Here is a 19,855-nt window from a genome sequence, read left to right on the forward strand (position 1 = left end):
AGAGCCGAAAACAAACACTGAGCATGAGGACACTCGGGCATTTTTAAGTCTGTTCAAACGGATGCTGCGTGTGGATTCTGTCACAAGAATCACCCCCACTGACGCTCTGGGGCACCGGTTCATCACAATGAGACACTTTCCCACAGACAGTGACCCAGACCCTTATGTGGCATCATCCCGTGTGAACATGGAAGTGTGTTCGCCAGGTGAAATCAGCTGCTTCAAAAGCTCTAGTGAAGTTTCACACGGTAGAGCATCCACCACCGGTTCACCATCAGCTGGTTTGGATGATAAAGCCAATCCTGGAACTAACGATGGAGCACCAGCCTCAGCGGACACCACCACCAAGGGCAGTAACAATGGCACAGATGACGCAGTTTCCCCGGCCCCTGTTTATCCAAACGAGGTCAACTGTGGCAGCGACGGACGTACCACATCCACACCTTTCATCACAGTCAAAACTCGGAGAACAACACTGAAGAGGAACAGGGGATTCTGCTCCATGTGTTGCTGCTGTATAGATGTGGAAGAGTGATGTCCTGAAAGACTTTACAGCAAGAACACACATACATACAAATGAATAAAAAACATAAAATGATATATTGTTTTTCCCTCCTTCCAACATACTACCATATATATATATATATATATATATATATATATATATATATATATATACAGTATATGTATATATGCATATGCATGTATATACTAGTATGATATCTTCATATTTTTATGACATACTATACGATGACTTTTTCACTTTTTTTGACATACTAGGGTATACTATGACATTTTCCACATTGTTTTAAAGACATATTATAGTATGACTATTTCGATTTACTATACTATTACTTTTTCAACATACTATACTATGACTTTTTTCACTTTTTTTCAACATACTATACTATGACTTTTTTACTTTTTCAACATACTATACTATGACTTTTTTACTTTTTCAACATACTATACTATGACTTTTTTACTTTTTCAACATACTACACTATGACTTTTTTACTTTTTTGTCATACTACACTATGACTTTTTTACTTTTTTGTCATACTACACTATGACTTTTTTACTTTTTTGACATACTATACTATGACTCCTTCACTTTTGTTTTACATACTAGATGTTATTTTAATGACATACATGTATCATAGTATGACTTTTTTCGACATACTATACTATGATTTTTTCACTTTTTTCAACATACTATACTATGACTTTTTTTTTTTTCACTGTTTGCACATATTATTTTACTATGTTAAAGGACCAGATCAAATGAAACATGAGTTTGTCAGATTCGTCAGGTTCCCAGGCTAATAAAATGACATTGCAGTAGCGCTATACGGGAAATTGAAACGAAAGAGACTCCAAAAAAATACAACCTTTAAATTGACATTAAATGATAGTGAAAACATCCAAGTGCTCTGTAAACAGTTTAGTGATTTAAATTGCCACATTTCCGCGTGTACGTGAACGCAGCACGAGCGAGTTGTGACACTTGAGTTGAGAAATGAGGCGTTGATTCACTGAACACTTTCGCTTCCTACAGCACAAAGCTGCAGCGGATGTCACATCGGCTAGAGTAAACAAAATAATCTATTAGGTGCTTATGTGGCATTCAAACCGCTTAGTTCCTTTTGTTGTTTTTTTTAGAGTTAGAGTTAGAGATTAGCCTACAGCCCACTGGTGTGGACGCAACACAATGGTAGGAATCATTTGTCCTTATGTATCATTATGTTTGTGCTGAATCAACACAGTGCACTTAGATTTGATCGGGGCTTGATAACATACAAAACAAACACAGCTGATGTGCGAATGACGCAACCAACAGCGGTTATTGTGTCCAATATTTCTAGTTGACTTTTGTAACTTGCGAGTGAGAGGAATATATTGACAGTTGATAGAACAAATGAGTCACTGTGTTAATGACAATGATACTAACCGGTTCTTCTTCACAGAGGCGTGTCGTCTGCCAAACAAAACGGGAACCATTCAAAGATTTGGGAAACAGATGTGGCACAAGAGAGGGAGGCTGATATGAACACACTGGTCACTACTTCAAGTTAAATTAAGATATAGATATATATACATTTATAACACTGACTTGTCAAAATGATAATCCAGTGAACAACCTCTTGGCAGCTCTCATTAATAAAATGATATTGAACTAGGCGATTAATCGATTTTAAATCAAACATTTATCGAAGATTTATTTGTTTGGACAATGTTAAAAAATGAAAAATCGATTTTTCCTTTAACTTGAGTAAAACAGTAATCTACTGCTCTCTCTCTCTCGGCTCCGTCCTCCTCCCATGAGACCCATTACAGAAGGACTTTATGTATAATTTTATTTTTTTCATACAAATAAATTCGGTTTTATTCAGGGATGCTTTACGTTTATGAAGTCTGGTGAAACTGTGAAAGTTTGGCACTTTATTCATGGTAGGTAAATGTTTGTCGTGTCATTTAAATATCGAAAATCAGATCTGGTATAAAAAAACATCTGGGATTTAATTTTTCGGCCATATCGCCCAGTCCTATGTTGAAGAGTCACGTGGATATTAATTTAGGTTTTTAATTTCTAATAAATTCTAATTTTATAGATTAATGTGCTGGTATTTATATGTTGATGTGAATGCTGATTCTCATTGTGGCTGTGTTTACTGTAATCTGAGGATGACTAAAATGGGATTATAAAGATTTAAGCAAGATGCATAAACCGTGTACCTGTCTTGAAGTCTTTAATACCACACAGGTGACAGTCCTGCAGTAAACATGGGTCAGAGAGAAGAAGCCACCGTGTCGTGCCTTAACCTCCTCACCTACCACAGAGAGCTTCTGGTGTCCAGGTTGAGGAGTATTCAATGCATCCATGACAACCTGTTGGCCTGTGGCTTCGTCTGTGAAGAAGATGTCGAGATCGTTCAGCGATCTGCTACCAAGACGGACCAGGCAAGAACACCAGAGACATCTGTTTAAAAAAAAAGTCTATATATTTACCCGTTAAAAATCCCAAATAAAGTACAAAGTTTGTGAAATTATAACCAACACAGATGTTCTTCCCTGTGATTATTTTCTAGGTGCGCAAAATCTTGGAGCTAGTTCAGTGCAAGGGGGAGGAGGCCTGTGAATACTTTATTTACATCCTATATAAAGTATGTGACGCATACATAGACCTCCAGCCGTGGTTGAAAGAGATCAACTACAACCCGAGCAGTGATGTAGCGGTGATGACAGTGGCTAACACAGATCCCAGTAAGTATTACAGTCACCAATGCACCAAGAAGTTCTTTTTTTATGCTTCATAGATACAATGTAAGGGTGTTTGTGTTAGGCCCACCTGCCTGATGCCCATATGTTAGCCCTGTTAGTCTTAGTTTTTCTCTTTTAGACCTTGTAGGTTATACAAAAAGAAATCAGTCACACCTGTTTGAAAAACTTGGCTCAGATTGTGGTTCTACAAGAAATCCTACCTTCCAGGAAAGAAGAGTATGTGTTGTTGTTGTATTGTCATCTCAAAATGCTTAAGTGGAAGTACAGAAGCAGCAGGATTTATTTCAAATATTGAGATTAAAAACACTTGTTATGCAAAATGTAATATATTGGATTTAAATGACTGATTCACTAATGTGTATAGAGATGGGAGTTGATAAGATTTCATTGATATCAATACCATTATCAATTCTGCTTATCTATCTGATTGATTACTGATAAATGTTCAGTGTCGGCTTACACAGGTATCCAGCATCAACACATCAGTTTTATTATTTCTAAGTATGAACATAAAGGAGATGAAGTGATAATATTTACAGCATTCATTTTTATTGAGGTCTTCTTAGTCAAAGAAAAGAATCTGCTAAGCTTGCCTGCGTGGCACCAGTGCTATTTAGACATAAGATATTTACCCTCTGTAACAGACGTGCTGCCTGGTGTGGAAGCTGAAGTGTCAACTACATGGCATTCTGAGGATGATGAAAGAAAGAAAGACAGAAAGATGGTTGTGTTTCCACCCTTTAAGTTATAATTTCACAGACACCATGAGCTGCACTGTTGTCATCTTTCTTCATCTTTCTGGACCTTTTCTTCCTCTCCGCCATGACTCCTTTTTGTTGCAAGTTGTCAGTTTGACGTCATTGCTTTGCAATGTGCAGCTGCCAGGAAAGCATTCCAGCGATGATAAAAGGAAATGATAAGGAGGCATACTATTCCAGTGGATCAGATCATTTGGAACTGGTTTTCGATTCCTGTTCTTAAATGTGTAACTACCATTTTAATGTTGAAACTGGTGGTGAAGCTAATTTAAATATGTACATTGTTGGGTAGTTTAATCTATATAAGTGCATCTATAAGTGGAGCTTATGATTACTATATTCCCTCAGTACAGTCAATCTACTTAGTTATTGCAGACATGTCAAACTGTATGATTTAGTTTCATTTTTTTCCAGCTGTGAACAGTATTTGCATATGTCAAAAAAAGTCATAGTATACCTGTAGAATGCAGAAAAAGTTTAAAAAGACGAAGTAGTGTGCATATACATATACACAGTAGCCATTGAACGTGAATGCATGCAAATACCCAGGGAATTGGTTCGTGATTCAATTGCTTGGCGTTGTCAGCAGTGTGTGGACCAGAACGGTTTGAGAACAGGCGGTGACACAATAAAATGTTGTTTGTAAATTCCATTCCATTTTGAAAATTAAATTCATTTTAATAAGAACCTACTTAACAATTATTTAAAGTGTGGATATATTTTTGGGACACCTTGTAGATCTATATATATATATATATATATATATATATATATATATATATATATATATATATATACATTTAAGAAATTAAGAAATTATGCTTTTAATAAACCGAGAGACGTGTTAAAGCACAGTTTTTACATGTGCGAGAGTCTTTACCATGTTTTGCTGGACTTTAGGGCCGCTCTTCTTTTCTCTTCTCCTCTCCTCATGCTCGATTGCTGTGTGGGCAACAGCCGGAAGCTGCAGGAAAGTCGCTAAGTTGTTCATCTACCAACATTAGCTGCTCTGTTTCAATGATGTAGGCTTAAAAGACGTGCATGCAGGCTGAAAATAAGAATTTAGTAGTGTCTTTTAAACTTGGCTTCTTGAGAGAAATCTAGTTGACAGGACAAAAAACAACGCATTCATTTCTGGATTAAAAAACTGGTCTGGTCCTTAGTAGAAAACTCTGAATCACTGGAATTTATAATACCACTTAAAGCTTCTATATTGTTCTAACTCTCTGTGCCTCCTCTAAGTCAGCAGGTATAGCGAGAAGCTGAGACATGAGATGAGCCGGGACACCTGCTTCATAATGTCATACGGCCAGCGAGAGGAGACTCGTCTGGAGGACCTTTACACTGACACGCTGATCGAACTGTTGAACGACTGCAATGAAAGTATGGGCTTCTTGGAGAATCTGGACCAGCTCCTAGGAGACCATGCAGTCTTCAATCCCAAAGGTGAAACCATCTATGTGACGGGGGATGCCGGTGTGGGAAAATCCATCCTCCTGCAGAAGCTCCAGAACCTGTGGTCCAAGAAAGAGCTTCAGACAGACGCCATCTTCTTCTTTAAGTTCCGCTGTAGGATGTTCAGCATCTTCAAGGACACGGAACAGATTTCCCTTCGAGACCTTTTGTTCAAATATAACTGCTCCCCGGATCACGATCCAGATAATGAGGTGTTTGAATACATCCTGCGCTTCCCTCAGAAGGTTCTTTTTACATTTGATGGCTACGATGAGATTCAGATGAATGACCTGATGAATGCTCCTGAAGTGGTTTCACCAGAGGTCAAGGCACACCCCCTCCAGCTGCTCATCAGCTTGCTCTGTGGGAAACTACTCAAGGGCTCCCAGAAGGTTCTGACGGCCCGGACGGGGACCGACATCCAGAGTAACGTGATCAGAAAGAAGGCTGCTCTGCGGGGGTTTTCCCCAGATCATCTGAGGACCTACATTGATCTGCACTTTAAGGAGCAGGAGCACAGAGAGCTGGTGTCAGTTCAGCTGGATGCTAGCCCCCACCTCTGTGGCCTCTGCTCCACCCCGCTGTTCTCCTGGATTGTATTCAAGAGCTTTCGGCACCTGCACACCATGCATGATAGTTTTCATCTGCCTGAAACCTGCATCACCCTCACGGACATCTTCCTCCTGCTGTCCGAGATGTTTCTCAGCCGCTCGGCCTCACCTGCACCATCTCTGCTGAAGAGAAGCACTCGGTGTGCCTCAGAGACATTCAAAGCAGGGCTCAGGCCTCTCGCCGCATTTGCTAGACTAGCACTTCAGATATTGGAGAGAGGTAGCTTCATTTGCAGCCAAGAGGAGATCACTGTGTGCGGCGTGACTGAGGAGGACCTGACCCTGGGCTTTCTTCGACCTGTCAGTGAGTATGATGCCAGCGGAAGCCCTGCTACATTTGAAGTCCTCCATATCACCCTCCAGTCGTTCCTGGCTGCGTTTGCTCTGGTGTTGGATGAGCAGGCTGCTACAAGCTCCATTCTCAAGTTCTTCACAGAGTGCAGCAGGAAAAGAGAGCCATCCTGTCTGCCTTTTGACTTTTGTATCAGTGGCTCCTCACAGTCCAGTGAAAAGAAGCCATTTACAACTAACGACCACCTTCAGTTCACTAACCTGTTCTTGTGCGGACTGCTGTCCAAGGCTCACACCGGCCTGATGGAGCATCTGGTATCTCCTGTTTTATTGAAGAAAAAACGGGCCTTACTAAAATCCTACCTTTCTACCAGTGTAAAGTCCCACCTCCATGGCTTACCCCCCTACAACAGCGATGAAGGCAGGAAAGTCCACGTTTTGCCCAACTTCCTGTGGACGCTGAGGTGCATCTTTGAGACAGGGAACAAAGACATCGCTCAGATGACAGCGAAAGGCATCACAGCGAATCTCATCAAGCTGGGTTACTGTAACGTGTACTCAGGTGACTGCTCCGCCCTGAACTTTGTGCTGCAGCACCGTCGGAAGCTCCTGGGCCTTGACATGGACAACAACAACATCAGTGACTATGGGGTGAAGCAGCTGAAGCCCTCGTTCTGTAAGATGACAGTAGTGAGGTAAAACCTTGAAACATGTTTTAACTACCTTCTAATATCCATTCAGGTCTATCCAGGCTGATGTTGTCATGTATAACTCAATTAACCAAACACTGAACTGCTTGTCTTCAGATTGTGCGTCAATCACCTGACTGACAGCAGCATTGAGGTTCTTGCAGAGGAGCTGTGTAAGCACAAAATTGTGGAGGTCTTGGGGTGAGTAAACATGTCAGTTGTTCCAGTGTACCTAAAGCTTTCTTTCCACCACGCAGTCCGGTTCAGTTCAGCTCAGTTCATTACACATTAGAACGGTCATCTTTGCGTTTCCATTGTCAAAAGTTGTGGATGGTACCAATAGAAAGTTCAATTCCGTCACGTTTTTTGTTACCCCCCTGTTGAGGTACCGAAGGCACTGATCTGACACTTAAAGCTGAAAATACTGCAGTCTGTTGATTGGTGCAGACGGTCCACTGCATTGTTGGTGAGGAGGAAATACAGCAAGAGCTGAATGGAACAGTGATGGACAAAAACGTCTCTATGCGTTTAGATCTGGACTCTAGACTGGCCATTTCATTGTTCAATATTCTTAGCTTTAAGGAACTGCGTAACCTGTTTTGCAGAGTGACAGGGGGGATTCTCTTGCGTGAAAATTGCGGGCTTATTGGGAGATAATTGCAGTGAAGGTATTGCATGTTGCCAAAGGAGGTTCACATAAACATTTGCATTCACCCTGCCATGTAGAGGTCCAATTCCTGCTGCAGGAAACATCCCCCAAACCATGACATGACATTGCTAAAGTTAAATGTATCTGTTGATTGGTGCAGACGTTCCTCTGCATTATTGGTGAAGATGAAATACAGCGAGAGCTGGATGAAGCAGTGAGGAATGAAAAGGTCTTTCAGCTCGATTCTCAGCGCATGGCTGTCCACGGCTCTTACCATCCAGTAATAACAGTGCTTACATTTAAGAGTACCGTCTGCGGTGGACAACATTATGGAAAGACGGAGAAGTTGCTGTTATCCTTCCATGCTTTTGTGTGTAGCTACTGATGCAGGTGAACACAGTTACTTCAGCTGATAGCATTTGAGATTTTACCATCTTTCCAGAATACAGTAAGATATTTATAATAACAATCCGAGCTTGTCAGTGGAAAAACCAAGCACTCTTGGTAGACGTACAGTACTGTCCAAACTTTTGACTGGTATTGTATATTGATGATGCGCACAGGACCTGTTTGATTACATTGTTACCTGATTTGCCGCGGCCAGGCTGCAGCACTCATGCTCAATGCTGGACCGTTTTCAAAAATTTTGTTCCCATTAGTCACTTACACAGAAATACATGGGGAAATAGGGTTCATGTTGAACAATACGCAAATAACCCTCTAATGAGAATTGGAACAAATATTTTAACCTTTTGCAGCAACAGGAACTTGTAGCACAGGGAGAATTGGTAATTTAAAATGGGAAGTGTAGATAAAAAGGTAGTGTACTATATTTCTAAATACTGTTTTGTTCTTTAGTTACTTCATTTTATTTTTGCCCACACAAATGGTAGAGGTACAACTACATAGCAAGAAGTGTTAGTGTTAGTGCTCCATACATTACAATTCTGCTTAGTTATTCTGGGAATGAAACCTTCATTTGTATTTTTGTCCTCAGGCTTTACAACAATCACATCACAGATGTCGGAGCTAAGCTTGTTGCTCAGATAATTGAAGAATGCCCAAAGCTGCGAGTTGTCAAGTATGTTTCTAACTTAAAATTATATAATAATTATAAAATTAATATGTCGTAGTTTTATGTCTCTAAGGCTGACATTGATTTGTCTGCAGGATTGGTAAAAACAAGATCACCAGTGTTGGTGGGAGGTATTTGGCCAGCGCAATTCAGAGGAGCACTTCTGTATTTGATGTGGGGTAAGACTTCACTGCTGTAAAACATCTTTTCAGTTTGAGAGCAATGATACCGGATATTCTTATATATGATATATAATTCTCCTCTGCAGTGAGATCAGCTAGAGAGGCCTGAGATGATTAATGGAGTAATGTTCCAGATGGTGACATTTTTCTTTTTATCACCATAAACAACATACATAACATGTTATTTAAAAAATCATAGCCATTTTTTTATTTATTTGATGATTGAATCCAAATTTGTCCATCAAGGGTTAGCGGGTCGCACAATTCTCCAAATGTTTTTGGCTAACTTGGTAGGCCCCTTATGTTTGTATGCTTTCTGATGCAGCTCAAATGATGCTTTTGATATGTTTGCTTGCAGGATGTGGGGCAACACCATCGGCGATGAGGGAGCAGAAGCCTTCGCAGAAGCTTTGCGGCACCACCCAAAGCTTACCAACCTCAGGTAGAGGAAAAGACAGCGAAACTACAATAAAAACATACTGATTTAAAGATTCCATATTATAATAATTGAGATTTTAATGAATTTATTTTTTTTAAATTATAAAGCAGGTTGAGGTGCTATATAAATACTATCAAATAGTATCAAAACACTCAATCCATGAAGAAATGCATACAGACTATATTCAGAACCTCTTCAGGACATCTGTTCACTTGTCACATATATTATAGAGACAAGGCGCTAAATCTGAGCGTTTCCGATATAGTGAGAATACATGTTTATTCAGACAGACCGTGTGAGAAAAATAATTATTTTTTTGAACATTAAAGAATGTAAATATGTTCTAGTAAAGCTAAAATACAAACATGAACATATATATATATATATATATATATATATATATATATATATATATATATATTTTTTTTTTTTTTTTTGCATGATATGGGACCTTTAAACTCATTGGTTAAATTGAGTCATTGCTGTATCCTTGTGTTCTAGTCTCTCAGCCAATGGTATCACATCTAAAGGTGGGAAGTGCCTGGCAAAAGCACTGAAAGAGAACAGCGTCCTCAGGATATTCTGGTAGGCAGGTCGCACATTTTGAGTTATTTGATTTTCACAGTACTAACAGAACTACTGATGTATTGAGGTACATGTCTGTGCTGTTGTACCGTAGGTTAGTGCAGAATGAGTTGACTGATGACGCAGCGCATCACTTGGCTGAGTTGGTGCAAGCGGACACAGGTTTAAGCCACCTCTGGTAAAGAAAACACACATGCAAGAACACCCACTGTATTTACTCTCATGATGTAACCATGGGCGAAACTTGTTGAATACCCCGGTCAGACATTGATTTTCAGAAACTCACCTGCTTTGTATATTTGTCTGCAGGTTAATCAACAACCAGCTCACTGTGGATGGGATCAGACAGCTCGTTGAGGCCCTTAAACAAAACACAGCACTCAAAGAGATATGGTGAGCAGCAGGAGGAATTGTTTTTCTCTAATGGCCTCCAACTGATTTGGACCAACTGTTTTCACAGAGTTGCTGTTTTGTAGCTGTGGTAACACTGATTTTATCCAGTTATCAAAAGGATGGAAGATTTCAGAAAAAAGGTGACAATGTATCAAATGACAACGTAAAAGGGGTCACTCATAGTGATAAACCTACATTCAATAAACAGTTGATACTGCGTCTCTCCTCGACTTTATAGAGCCCTATTGAGTTTCAGCTCATTGTTTAGCTGACCCATAGATTCACTTATCGTGTTGACTCTCACTGCTCTCATAGCATGTTTTTCCGGCCACAACAGGTTGCTGTTTTCAGAGAAAAAGCTCTAAAAAGCCAGAGTACACTACCTGCTCAGCCAACAGGTTCACAACTTGTGAAGTACGGCAGCTTGGTCAGCGGCCCTCAGCGTCTGATACCGACCCACACGGGATCCTCTAGCATCTGTATGGGACGTACCAGGATTTGAAGTGCTCCACAGCGCTGTGTGATGACAGAGTATAAAGTACACATAGGGAGGACACAGTACGTTCACCCAGGAGGCCACTGTCTGTGTCCTGTGTGGAACTTAGTGTTGACTTATTTTAAAAGACGTTATGTATGTAACCTATAATTAACATCACAGACATGCAGTAAGTAACGTAACAACACATTTACTATTTCAACCCAAACCGCAATCTTTTCCGAAACCGAACCAAGTTGCTTTGTTGCCTAAACTGAACCATAACCTCGCACAATGAAAAATGACGCCAAAGGGGTCCTGACCAAGTAGTCGTATGTGACGAGTTGGTAGTGAGAATGTGTTGGATCAGCAGCAGACAGACATATATGTCTCTCAGGAGTCAGTAGACACCAAAAACAGAGGTAAAGGAGAGTGAGTACTGGACTTATTTGTGACTTACTCATCACATAGACACAAACTTAATGAATGATAATGTTGCTCTGTAAACTGATAGATTTTTAAATTTGCATCTGTTTGCCAAATCAGTTTTAAACATGATATGGTGATGAACATGTATGTCAATGTTTTGTTTGCTCTATCCCAAGTGGCCAGAAACATCAGTTATTACAGGTTTCATTTATAATAATAATAATAATACCTTAAATTATGTTATTAATACAGTTATTGCCATGTCATAAGCTTTCTTCTTTGTTTTATTCTTATCTTCTGATAAAATCAGGGAACTGAATTGGATTGAATTCTCCTTTTGTCCGGTCTGTGAGGTGATGTGTTTGAAATGTGAATTAATGTCTGATGGTGTCTGATCCTGTTCCTGCAGTGTGAAAGGAAACCAGCTCTCTGAGGAGGAAGAGAAACAGTTTGTGGCAGAGAAAAGGCTGCGGTTCCACTGACTGGGCACTCAGGCGAGACGGGTTTGAGCTGAGTAATGCCCTTACGGCAGGAATAATGTAGTGTGTGTTCACTGTATGCATGCACAGTGTTACCAAGCTCAGTATGGTGTATGACTTCACCTGGGTGCAACTGTTGACTGTTGGGTGCGTGGTCTGATCATTTAATGGAACTACTGTATATTTATCACGTCATTAATGTTTGATGAAACTCTTTTTGCACGGAGAAAACTGTTTCATGTTTCAGTCACTTTTCATTGTGCAGGGTTATGGTTACCTACTGTAAAAGTTTGACTATATATTTCACAGTGACATGACTGTTGTGAAAAAAGGAAGTGGATGCACTGATGAATGAGGAAAACAAACCAATGACTTCCTTAACTCTATTATATTTTTCATGTCACTCAAAGTGCTGTTAATTTTCTGATGGGTTGTCTTGAGGTGTACTTCAGTGTGAAGAGAGTGAATAAAGTTTACTGTTTGTGTGATAGCTCTTTGTGCAGAGATATACAGACACTCGTTAGCAACTGGATCCAATAAGAATGCATCCTGTCGCATGACACCAAGTGTATGCATTTCTCCTGAGGGACAGTGATTGGGCTTAAAAGGCTTATGGCCTCCGTACCATTTAAGTGCTCCACTTATCTATTGCATGACAGTGAGGTAGCATAAAACTGACACACCTAAATGGAAGGCAGGCCTTATTCAGGTTGCAAATTACACCTGTGTGTCCTCTGCTATATTTCAAAAATGTCTGCTGTGAAAAAGGCAACTCCTTCCTGGTTAACATCATCCAAAGCTACCATCCCTCTCAATCAATAATCATCATCCACCTTTTAAAGGGGAACTCAAGCAGCTAAGTATTACACTCCCATACGGCAAGGGGACTTGTGAGAGACAGAGGAAATAAATAATGGTCAAAAGCAGAGTCGCAGAGGCTGGGATACTGATTTATAGCATGCATCAACTTTGGGGGCTGAAAAATGAAGCCAATGTGGAAGTGCAAAAATGGCAGTTCTCGTGGCTGGTTCCAAAAACAAGTCAATACCCATTGACCTTCCACGCTAAAATGCCCAACATTTCATCAGTACTAGAAATGTTAGTTTAAAAAGTTTCGGTATTTATAGCCAATTTCCCCTTCATGACAAATCTCCAAGATTTGGATTAATATAGAACTCCTGATGCATCCCGGTAATTGGACCCACCAGCACAATTATTATCACTCATTGAATCTTCTTTCTTGAAAAAAATAAAATGAGAATGTTGTCAAAGAGTAAACCTCCTAGCTGAACTTGTACTAAGCTCCATGTTTGTATTGGGAAAAATAAGTAGAATAGGACACTCTTCAGGCTGATAAGACCTCACAAAAATAACATGGTTTTAAAATGCAATAAATACAGGAGAATGAATGGTATCCAAATGATTCACTCTTAATTTCTTTTTGTACCTACTATTACAGAAAATAAATATTTTAACATATTCTACATTTTCTTTGTCAGTTACATATTGAGCAGAACTCTCTGTTACAGTCCATTAGGTAATGATTGTTAGGGCTCAGAACGGGCAAGAAATACATAATGAAAAGGCTTGTGTGACTCATAAAGTAGCTCATATACGTAAGGCGTATTTTAGGACACTTCAGTGTCTCATGGACCCCAGCACATTTCAAAGTTTTAACATACAACTCTCCTACTCCCTTCCAAACTAGAGCCAATACGTCACGGTTTCTTTCTGACACTGTATACGTGGGACACTCCATGTGCGAGCTGAGTAAGCTCCAACCGGACGTGATGATAGTTACAAAATAAAACGGTACAAGAACAATACAGTATATTGGAAATGCACTCGGTATGAATAGGATATGAACTATTGTTAAACCAATGGCATATAGTGGAAATCACCTTTTCTTCTACATACACATTGACTGGAAAAGTGGTCTCATATTTGAAAAAGTAAAATCTCATCACAAGGTATACTTGTGGGCTGCGTTAACTAGTGGTCCTGGAGATGATTTCATGACTGCCATCCCCTGAGGAAGGCCATGGCTGAAAGCTTAATTTGGAAAGTTTCAGAGACACCAATTAAGGATAAGGAATGTTAACCTTACACCCCCCAGTTTAAGTTTTTCTAAAACTCCACCACTCTGGACAGATAATTAAATGTAATTATTCTATCTATTAAAGCAATTCTTACCTTTCTTGCATGTCTCACAGCACTTCCCTCAAAAGTCCCACACTCTTACCCCTGCCTGACCTCCCTCCTCCCCCAACACGTGCGGTGAGAGAGAAATGCTGTGTTCCAGTGCCATGGGAAGTCCGAAGTTTTGGACCTCCAACCAGGCAAAGTGCCCTGGTAGGTCGATCATCCCCGAATTAGCTAGTGGGAGGTTCCACTTTGGCAGGCATTCCAATGCACTTTGCCTGGTTGGAGGTCTGACACTTCAAACTTACCATTGGACAAGCGAGCAGCACAAGTGAAACAGAGGGACAGATGACAGGCAGGAAGCTCTGAAAATAATTTTATTTGGACCAAATAAAATGATCAGTCAGACTGAAAAGAAATATATATTTCAGAAATATATGAAAATTGAATATTGATGAGTTTCAACACCTGGTGGATTTCTTTTACAATTTACAATTTTACAGCCTTACGCTGATTGGGAGCATTTTAAGATAGAAGAAGAAGAAGAAACGTGTTAAAATGCCAGAAAGGTAAGAACTGCTTTAAGGCCTGATCTGTTGCACTTTTCCTCTAAAATTCAGAACAAAAGACAATAGTCAGTGTCAAACCTTTGTACAATCAGAATTATGATAAATATTATTTTCAGGAGTTAAAGTGAGAGATGAGGTGATGGCTATTAGTCCTGTGTGATCAGTCAGACTACTGCTACATACAGAGAACAACATGACATGATGAGGAGAGTCCTCACTGCTCCCACCTCCATACACTGCAGGGAACAACTGCATTACTCTGTAGCACAGCTGCGTGGAGAGTCAGTGTATTACAGGGCTCAGCTAATCTCTGTGTGGCTGTCAGCTTTACACATGATGAAGTAGTAGTCATGAGTGTGTTAGGGTGGATCCCAAAACTCCAAAGTTCACTCAAGTCTTTGTCCTGTGACGCAGAAACAGATTCCTCACCCTCATGTGTGTAAACGCCTTAATTGATCAAATTTTATTCATTAAATGATTGAGTTCTCAAACTAGTGACAGGCTTGATGAGGGTCTTCCAGACAAAGAAGTACTCATGAAGACAGTTGTACTCCTTTGACTTTGATGTGTAAAATTGGTGGAGTGCCCCTTTAAAGCAAGCCAGCATGTTAGGTCTACATAAACCCTCACATCACAGCACAAACTAAATATGAAAATGACTCATACACCTTTGAAAATGGTTTGAAATACAATAATTAATATTTTATGGTGAGTTTTGACCAGCAGCAGCAGATGTGTTCTGAGGATGGAGGAGAAAAATAACAATTTTCATATAACTTCCACAGTTCACTGGTAACACTCTACATACAATGGAGGATACATGGAGTTTAATGATACAGTAGGTACAGAAGTATTCAGACCCCTTACATTTTTCACTCTGTTAATTTGCAGCCATTTGCTAAAATCATTTAAGTTGATTGTTTTCCTCACACATCACCCCATTTTGACAGAAAAACACAGAATTGTAGAAATATTTGAAAATGTATTAAAGACAAAAACTGAAATATCACATGGCCATAAATATTCAGACCCTTTGCTGTGACACTCGTATATTTAACTCAGGTGATGTCCATTTCTTCTGATCATCCTTAGGATGGTTCAACACCTTTATTGGAGTCCAGCTGTGTTTGATTAAATTGACACACACCTGTCTGTATAAGACATTACATTACGTCTGAAACCTTATGCCCATGTGATATTTCAGTTTTGGTTTTTAAATAAATTTGCAAAAATTCTACAATGATTTTAGCAAATGGCTGCAAAATAAATGTAAGGAGTCTGAATAGTGTAGTGTGTAGAGAGTGTAAGTAATGTCTCATACTAAACCCAGCCCAGGCGAGTGAAGGAGAGACGTGGTTGTGATAGTGGAGGGAAGAAGAGGATTTGGATTCAGCAGCTCACTCTCCTCTATAGTTCAAGGACCATTGACCTGGAAAATGGCTGTTGATTGGTTGGGGGAAAAAAAATCTACACACATGCAGGCAATGACACTATAGCCCAAATATTCATGAATTGCCTCATATTTAGATTTCCAATACTGCATGTGTATAATGCATGCATGATTTGATGCCTTTCGGAATTGGAGCATCATGAAAACTAGCGGCGTTTTTTTTTCTTTTCAAAATAAAGCGCTAGGATTTATTATCTGCCTTTCACTGCCACATGCTCCTGCCTGTAGGTAGAGAGACCGAGAGAGTAAGAAAAAGTGGAATCTGTACGGGACACTTCATCTCCCATTTTTGAATGAAAACGTCATCATGCCCTCATTAAGAACCTCCACATGAAGCTGGGATTACACAGGATTGCTTTTAAAGTTAATGTTATAGTGGAGCAGCTTATTTGTTTTTCTAGTATAAAAATAGTCTTCAGGGGGGTGGGTCAAGCACTGAGCTCTGCGTAATGAAAAAAAAAGAGGGGATGACAAGTTCCATTGGAGCTTTGGGATCCACACTCAATGATTTCACTGATGAGTTTATATTCTCTGGTGGATGCTGAGCTTGTCAGTGAAATCAGCTGTGAAAGGTTTTCAGATGATTAAAAGTCTGTACAGCTCCTCCATGATAGAGGTCTTCAGGCAAACCTGAGCCCATTAACTGGATCGGTGTCAAGTCCAGTCATTCCAGTAATTCCAGTGTCTCCAAGTCCTTGGCTGACTTTGCTTGGTGCAGGATCTGTATAAATGCAAGCATTTGATTGAAGCTGCTAGGACCAGAGACCAGTCTGCTTTAGTTCAGTAGCCAAGCAAGTCAACTACTTCCAGCATGACAACATCCATACACATTTTGCCCATAATCTGTTTTCAACAGTTTTAGTAGAAAAAAGGGTTCACTTGTGGACTAAAAGTATGTTGTTGCTACGAATGTTATAGTAAAGAATCAATTCGCTGCCCCTAGTTCACCTGATGCGTTTAAACCAGCAAAATCTGCTATTCCAACTGACCGTAAACTGGTTTGCACTCAGAATAAAACATCTTGATGGTGAGGTGCCCTGATGGCTGATGGGTTAACATTCAACTGAAGATCATTGTTGTAAGACACTTTGATTCAAATAATCCCCTTTGCTTTGTGTCATCCCCCTACGGTCAACTGTTAATAAAGGCATAACCCCAAAACACTTTTAAATATATTATTTGAAACTGTATTATTTGTAATTCAGAAACATAACAGTTTCTGCTGATGCCTTTCTCAGTATTGGCTCAGTGATGGCAACAGTCCAAACTCCTTCACAGGTACAGTAAGCAGTATTAGGTCATTAGGTCTGCAGTATTATATTAGGTCTGCAGTATTAGAAATAGTCAAACACTGCCAAATAAATGGAAGACAGAGCTCTGTGGATTTTTCATGTGTACAAGAAAAAAAGTTATGTTTACATTTCCCTTCTTACGACTGCAACGACTGCGTTGTTTACATTCACGTTTACTGCCTTTGCTCGTGCATTTCAGCATATCTTGGCGTGTTTCTGCCACCCGTAGATCAGTGGAATAGTGTGAAATCATTGACAGGATCGTATCCCCCGCGTGCAGTGGTGGAAGAAGTATCCAGATCTTTTACTAAGGTAAAAGGAGAAACACTGCTTTGTGAAAATACTTTGGTACAAGTAAAACTTCTGCATTCAAAATTACACTCAAGTAAAAGTACTCAATATGCAGAATGGTCCATTTCAGAAGCTTCAGAATATTTTATTACTGAATTATTAATGCATCACTAAATATGTGTTCACTTTAATATCGCAGCTGGTAAAGTTGGGAGTTAGATTAAATAACTTTATAGACTGCTGGGTAGTTAACTCTATAATATTACATAATCATTTATTAACTGATTTATATTTTATATTAATAAGCTAAATTGGCAAAGTAACTAAAGATATCAAAAAAATGTAGTGGAGTAAAAATTAGCAAAAAGTGGAAATGCGCAAGTAAAGTAGCAGTACCTTTACACTGTACTTACTGTAAGCATAGTAGTAGTATACTCTTTAACATTCCACTACTGTCTGTGCATGTGCGTCAAGAATAAGGCTCAATAGCGCTACTAGAGGGCAAAAACTCCACAGGGAGCCTTTAAATTCAAGATCATGGAAAAACCAGAAAATTAAACAAATGAAATTAGAGATTTGGTTTTTAAAGAGGATCATCACCACATTTTCTGCACAGAAAAGAGTCCATTAGCTAACTTTAGGTTTACTTTTATTTCACCTCAGTCTGCTCTATGTGTTTCATTTCTATGACAGTGTTTGATGTATTTCTGCTGAGTTTGGACTGTGATCATCACTGCACATGCACACTGCTTTTAAGTCATTCGCATTACAAAATAATAAAGATAAAGTGTGAGCCTCAAAATATATTTTTTTATTCTGAGTGGTAACCAGTTTTATCTTATTTGTAGCGACTGGATGATCAAACGATATAATTAACATACAGCCAAAATAATAGACTACATAACAGACTTTATGAAAACAACGGAGTAGCACAAAATAAAACAGACAGTTAATTAGACAAAAAGAAAGAAAGAAAAACAAATTCTCATTTTCCTGTTTATGTGAAAATGTTTCTTGTTATGAGATCCAATTCATGTTATAAAATTAAAATGTCCATGTTTTGTTACTACAGACCAACTCATTCCATTTTGAGAATTCACTTTTCTCGTGATAAAATTTCATTTCATCTCGTTATAACTTTAACTTTCTCATTATTAAATAAAATCTCTTTAAAACGAGAACGGTTCGTTTCCTGTTGCACTGCAAGGAACCTCTAAAATAAGATACGGTCATTTCGTCATTGCTTTGGTGCCGGTTCTTTTGAAGTTACAAATCCCATCATATCTGTGTGTGTTTTACCCTTTTCCACAATTCCATGATGTTAACTGTTTTTTAAAAATCTAAACGTATATGTGTGTTTGTTTTCTACATTAAATGTCTGCAAACAGATCTTGGCTCTGCTGCTGCAGCTGCATATAGCTCAACTCAAGCCCTGATGGGTCCAAGATAGGTGCTACATCATCATACATGACCAAACGGTGCAGGTCCCACCTATCATTGATAGAGCTGGCAAACATTAGCCCTCCTGAATATAATTAAATACCATTAACAGTTTGATGGCTGGTTAGTTATTCATAACAAAGATGCTTTATTACAATTAAATAGATGTAAAATCCTAGCAGCTTGGTACCATGTGACCTCATGACGTTTCCCTCTTTCAGAGGTTCCCCGTTGTGGTGTGTGAATGTCATCAACGGGAAGTTAACAAGGACCCATGCTGTTGCCTAGCAATGGTATTCCATTGAAAAAGTCTATAAGGGGAAAAGAATCTAGTTGAAACAAGAAAATGTTCTCAAATACTAGGCAAATATTTGTTTTTCATGTTGGCAGCAATACTCTGCCATGCTCTGACTGGGGGGCAGGGAGTTGTTCCTGAAGACCTCTACTCCGTGGTATATGATTAAAAAGCACTGATGATTAAGTGTGCGTGTGCGTGTGTGTGCGTATGTGTGAGTTTGACAATATTCACAGTTGATTGGCACCATTTTTGCAGCAGCTTCAGTTTTGAAAATGTCCGAGCTGCTAATGCAGACAGATATTTCTGCTGCTCTCCTGTCTCTGGCTTGTTTCTCCTGGACTGGTAGAATGGCAGTTGTGGTGAGATGGTCCCGCAAATTCTGTCAGCCGGTCCAGCTGGCTCCGCTGACAGTCTGGTCTCCCCTGTCCTGCCCTGCTGGGCATTGAAAAACAACAAGGCACTGGTAGACACTGATGCTGAAGGAGGATGAGAGGGACAGGGTAAGAGGGGGAGGGATTAGTCCACACATCATCCGACCAACCCCTCCACCCCGCCCCCACCTCCAGGACCACGTCCACCAC

The 19,855-nt window shown here is 39.6% G+C and overlaps 1 protein-coding gene across 5 annotated transcripts; it reads left to right on the forward strand.

Annotated features, from left to right (window-relative positions):
- The first annotated feature begins 1,558 nt into the window (after positions 1-1,558).
- On the forward strand, positions 1,559-12,282 carry nod1 (nucleotide-binding oligomerization domain containing 1). Of its 5 annotated transcripts, none has more exons than XM_083919150.1 (12): positions 1,559-1,714; positions 2,748-2,961; positions 3,090-3,264; positions 5,283-7,092; positions 7,204-7,287; positions 8,733-8,816; positions 8,906-8,989; positions 9,351-9,434; positions 9,933-10,016; positions 10,111-10,194; positions 10,326-10,409; positions 11,723-12,282. In XM_083919150.1, the coding sequence occupies exons 2-12, from the start codon at positions 2,785-2,787 to the stop codon at positions 11,793-11,795; spliced, it is 2,823 nt and encodes a 940-aa protein (XP_083775276.1). In that variant the 5' UTR covers positions 1,559-1,714; positions 2,748-2,784; the 3' UTR covers positions 11,796-12,282. The 5 variants fall into 5 exon arrangements, 4 of the variants coding, with proteins under 4 accessions (XP_083775276.1, XP_083775275.1, XP_083775274.1 ...); XM_083919149.1 differs by having other exon boundaries at positions 2,765-2,961; XM_083919148.1 differs by lacking the exon at positions 1,559-1,714 and adding an exon at positions 1,989-2,451 and having other exon boundaries at positions 2,765-2,961.
- The last annotated feature ends 7,573 nt before the right edge of the window (positions 12,283-19,855 follow it).

The sequence above is a fragment of the Echiichthys vipera genome (genome assembly GCF_963691815.1).
Source record: "Echiichthys vipera genome assembly, chromosome: 8".
NCBI lineage: Eukaryota > Metazoa > Chordata > Actinopteri > Perciformes > Trachinidae > Echiichthys > Echiichthys vipera.

Bases quoted from the DNA above. Each gene is read 5' to 3' on its own strand.
- nod1 (XM_083919148.1), top strand. From the start codon at position 2,409: ATGAAGTCTGGTGAAACTGTGAAAGTTTGGCACTTTATTCATG. The intron at 9,435-9,932 runs GTAGAGGAAAAG...CTTGTGTTCTAG, and splicing joins CCAAAGCTTACCAACCTCAG to TCTCTCAGCCAATGGTATCA. The intron at 10,017-10,110 runs GTAGGCAGGTCG...GTTGTACCGTAG, and splicing joins AGCGTCCTCAGGATATTCTG to GTTAGTGCAGAATGAGTTGA.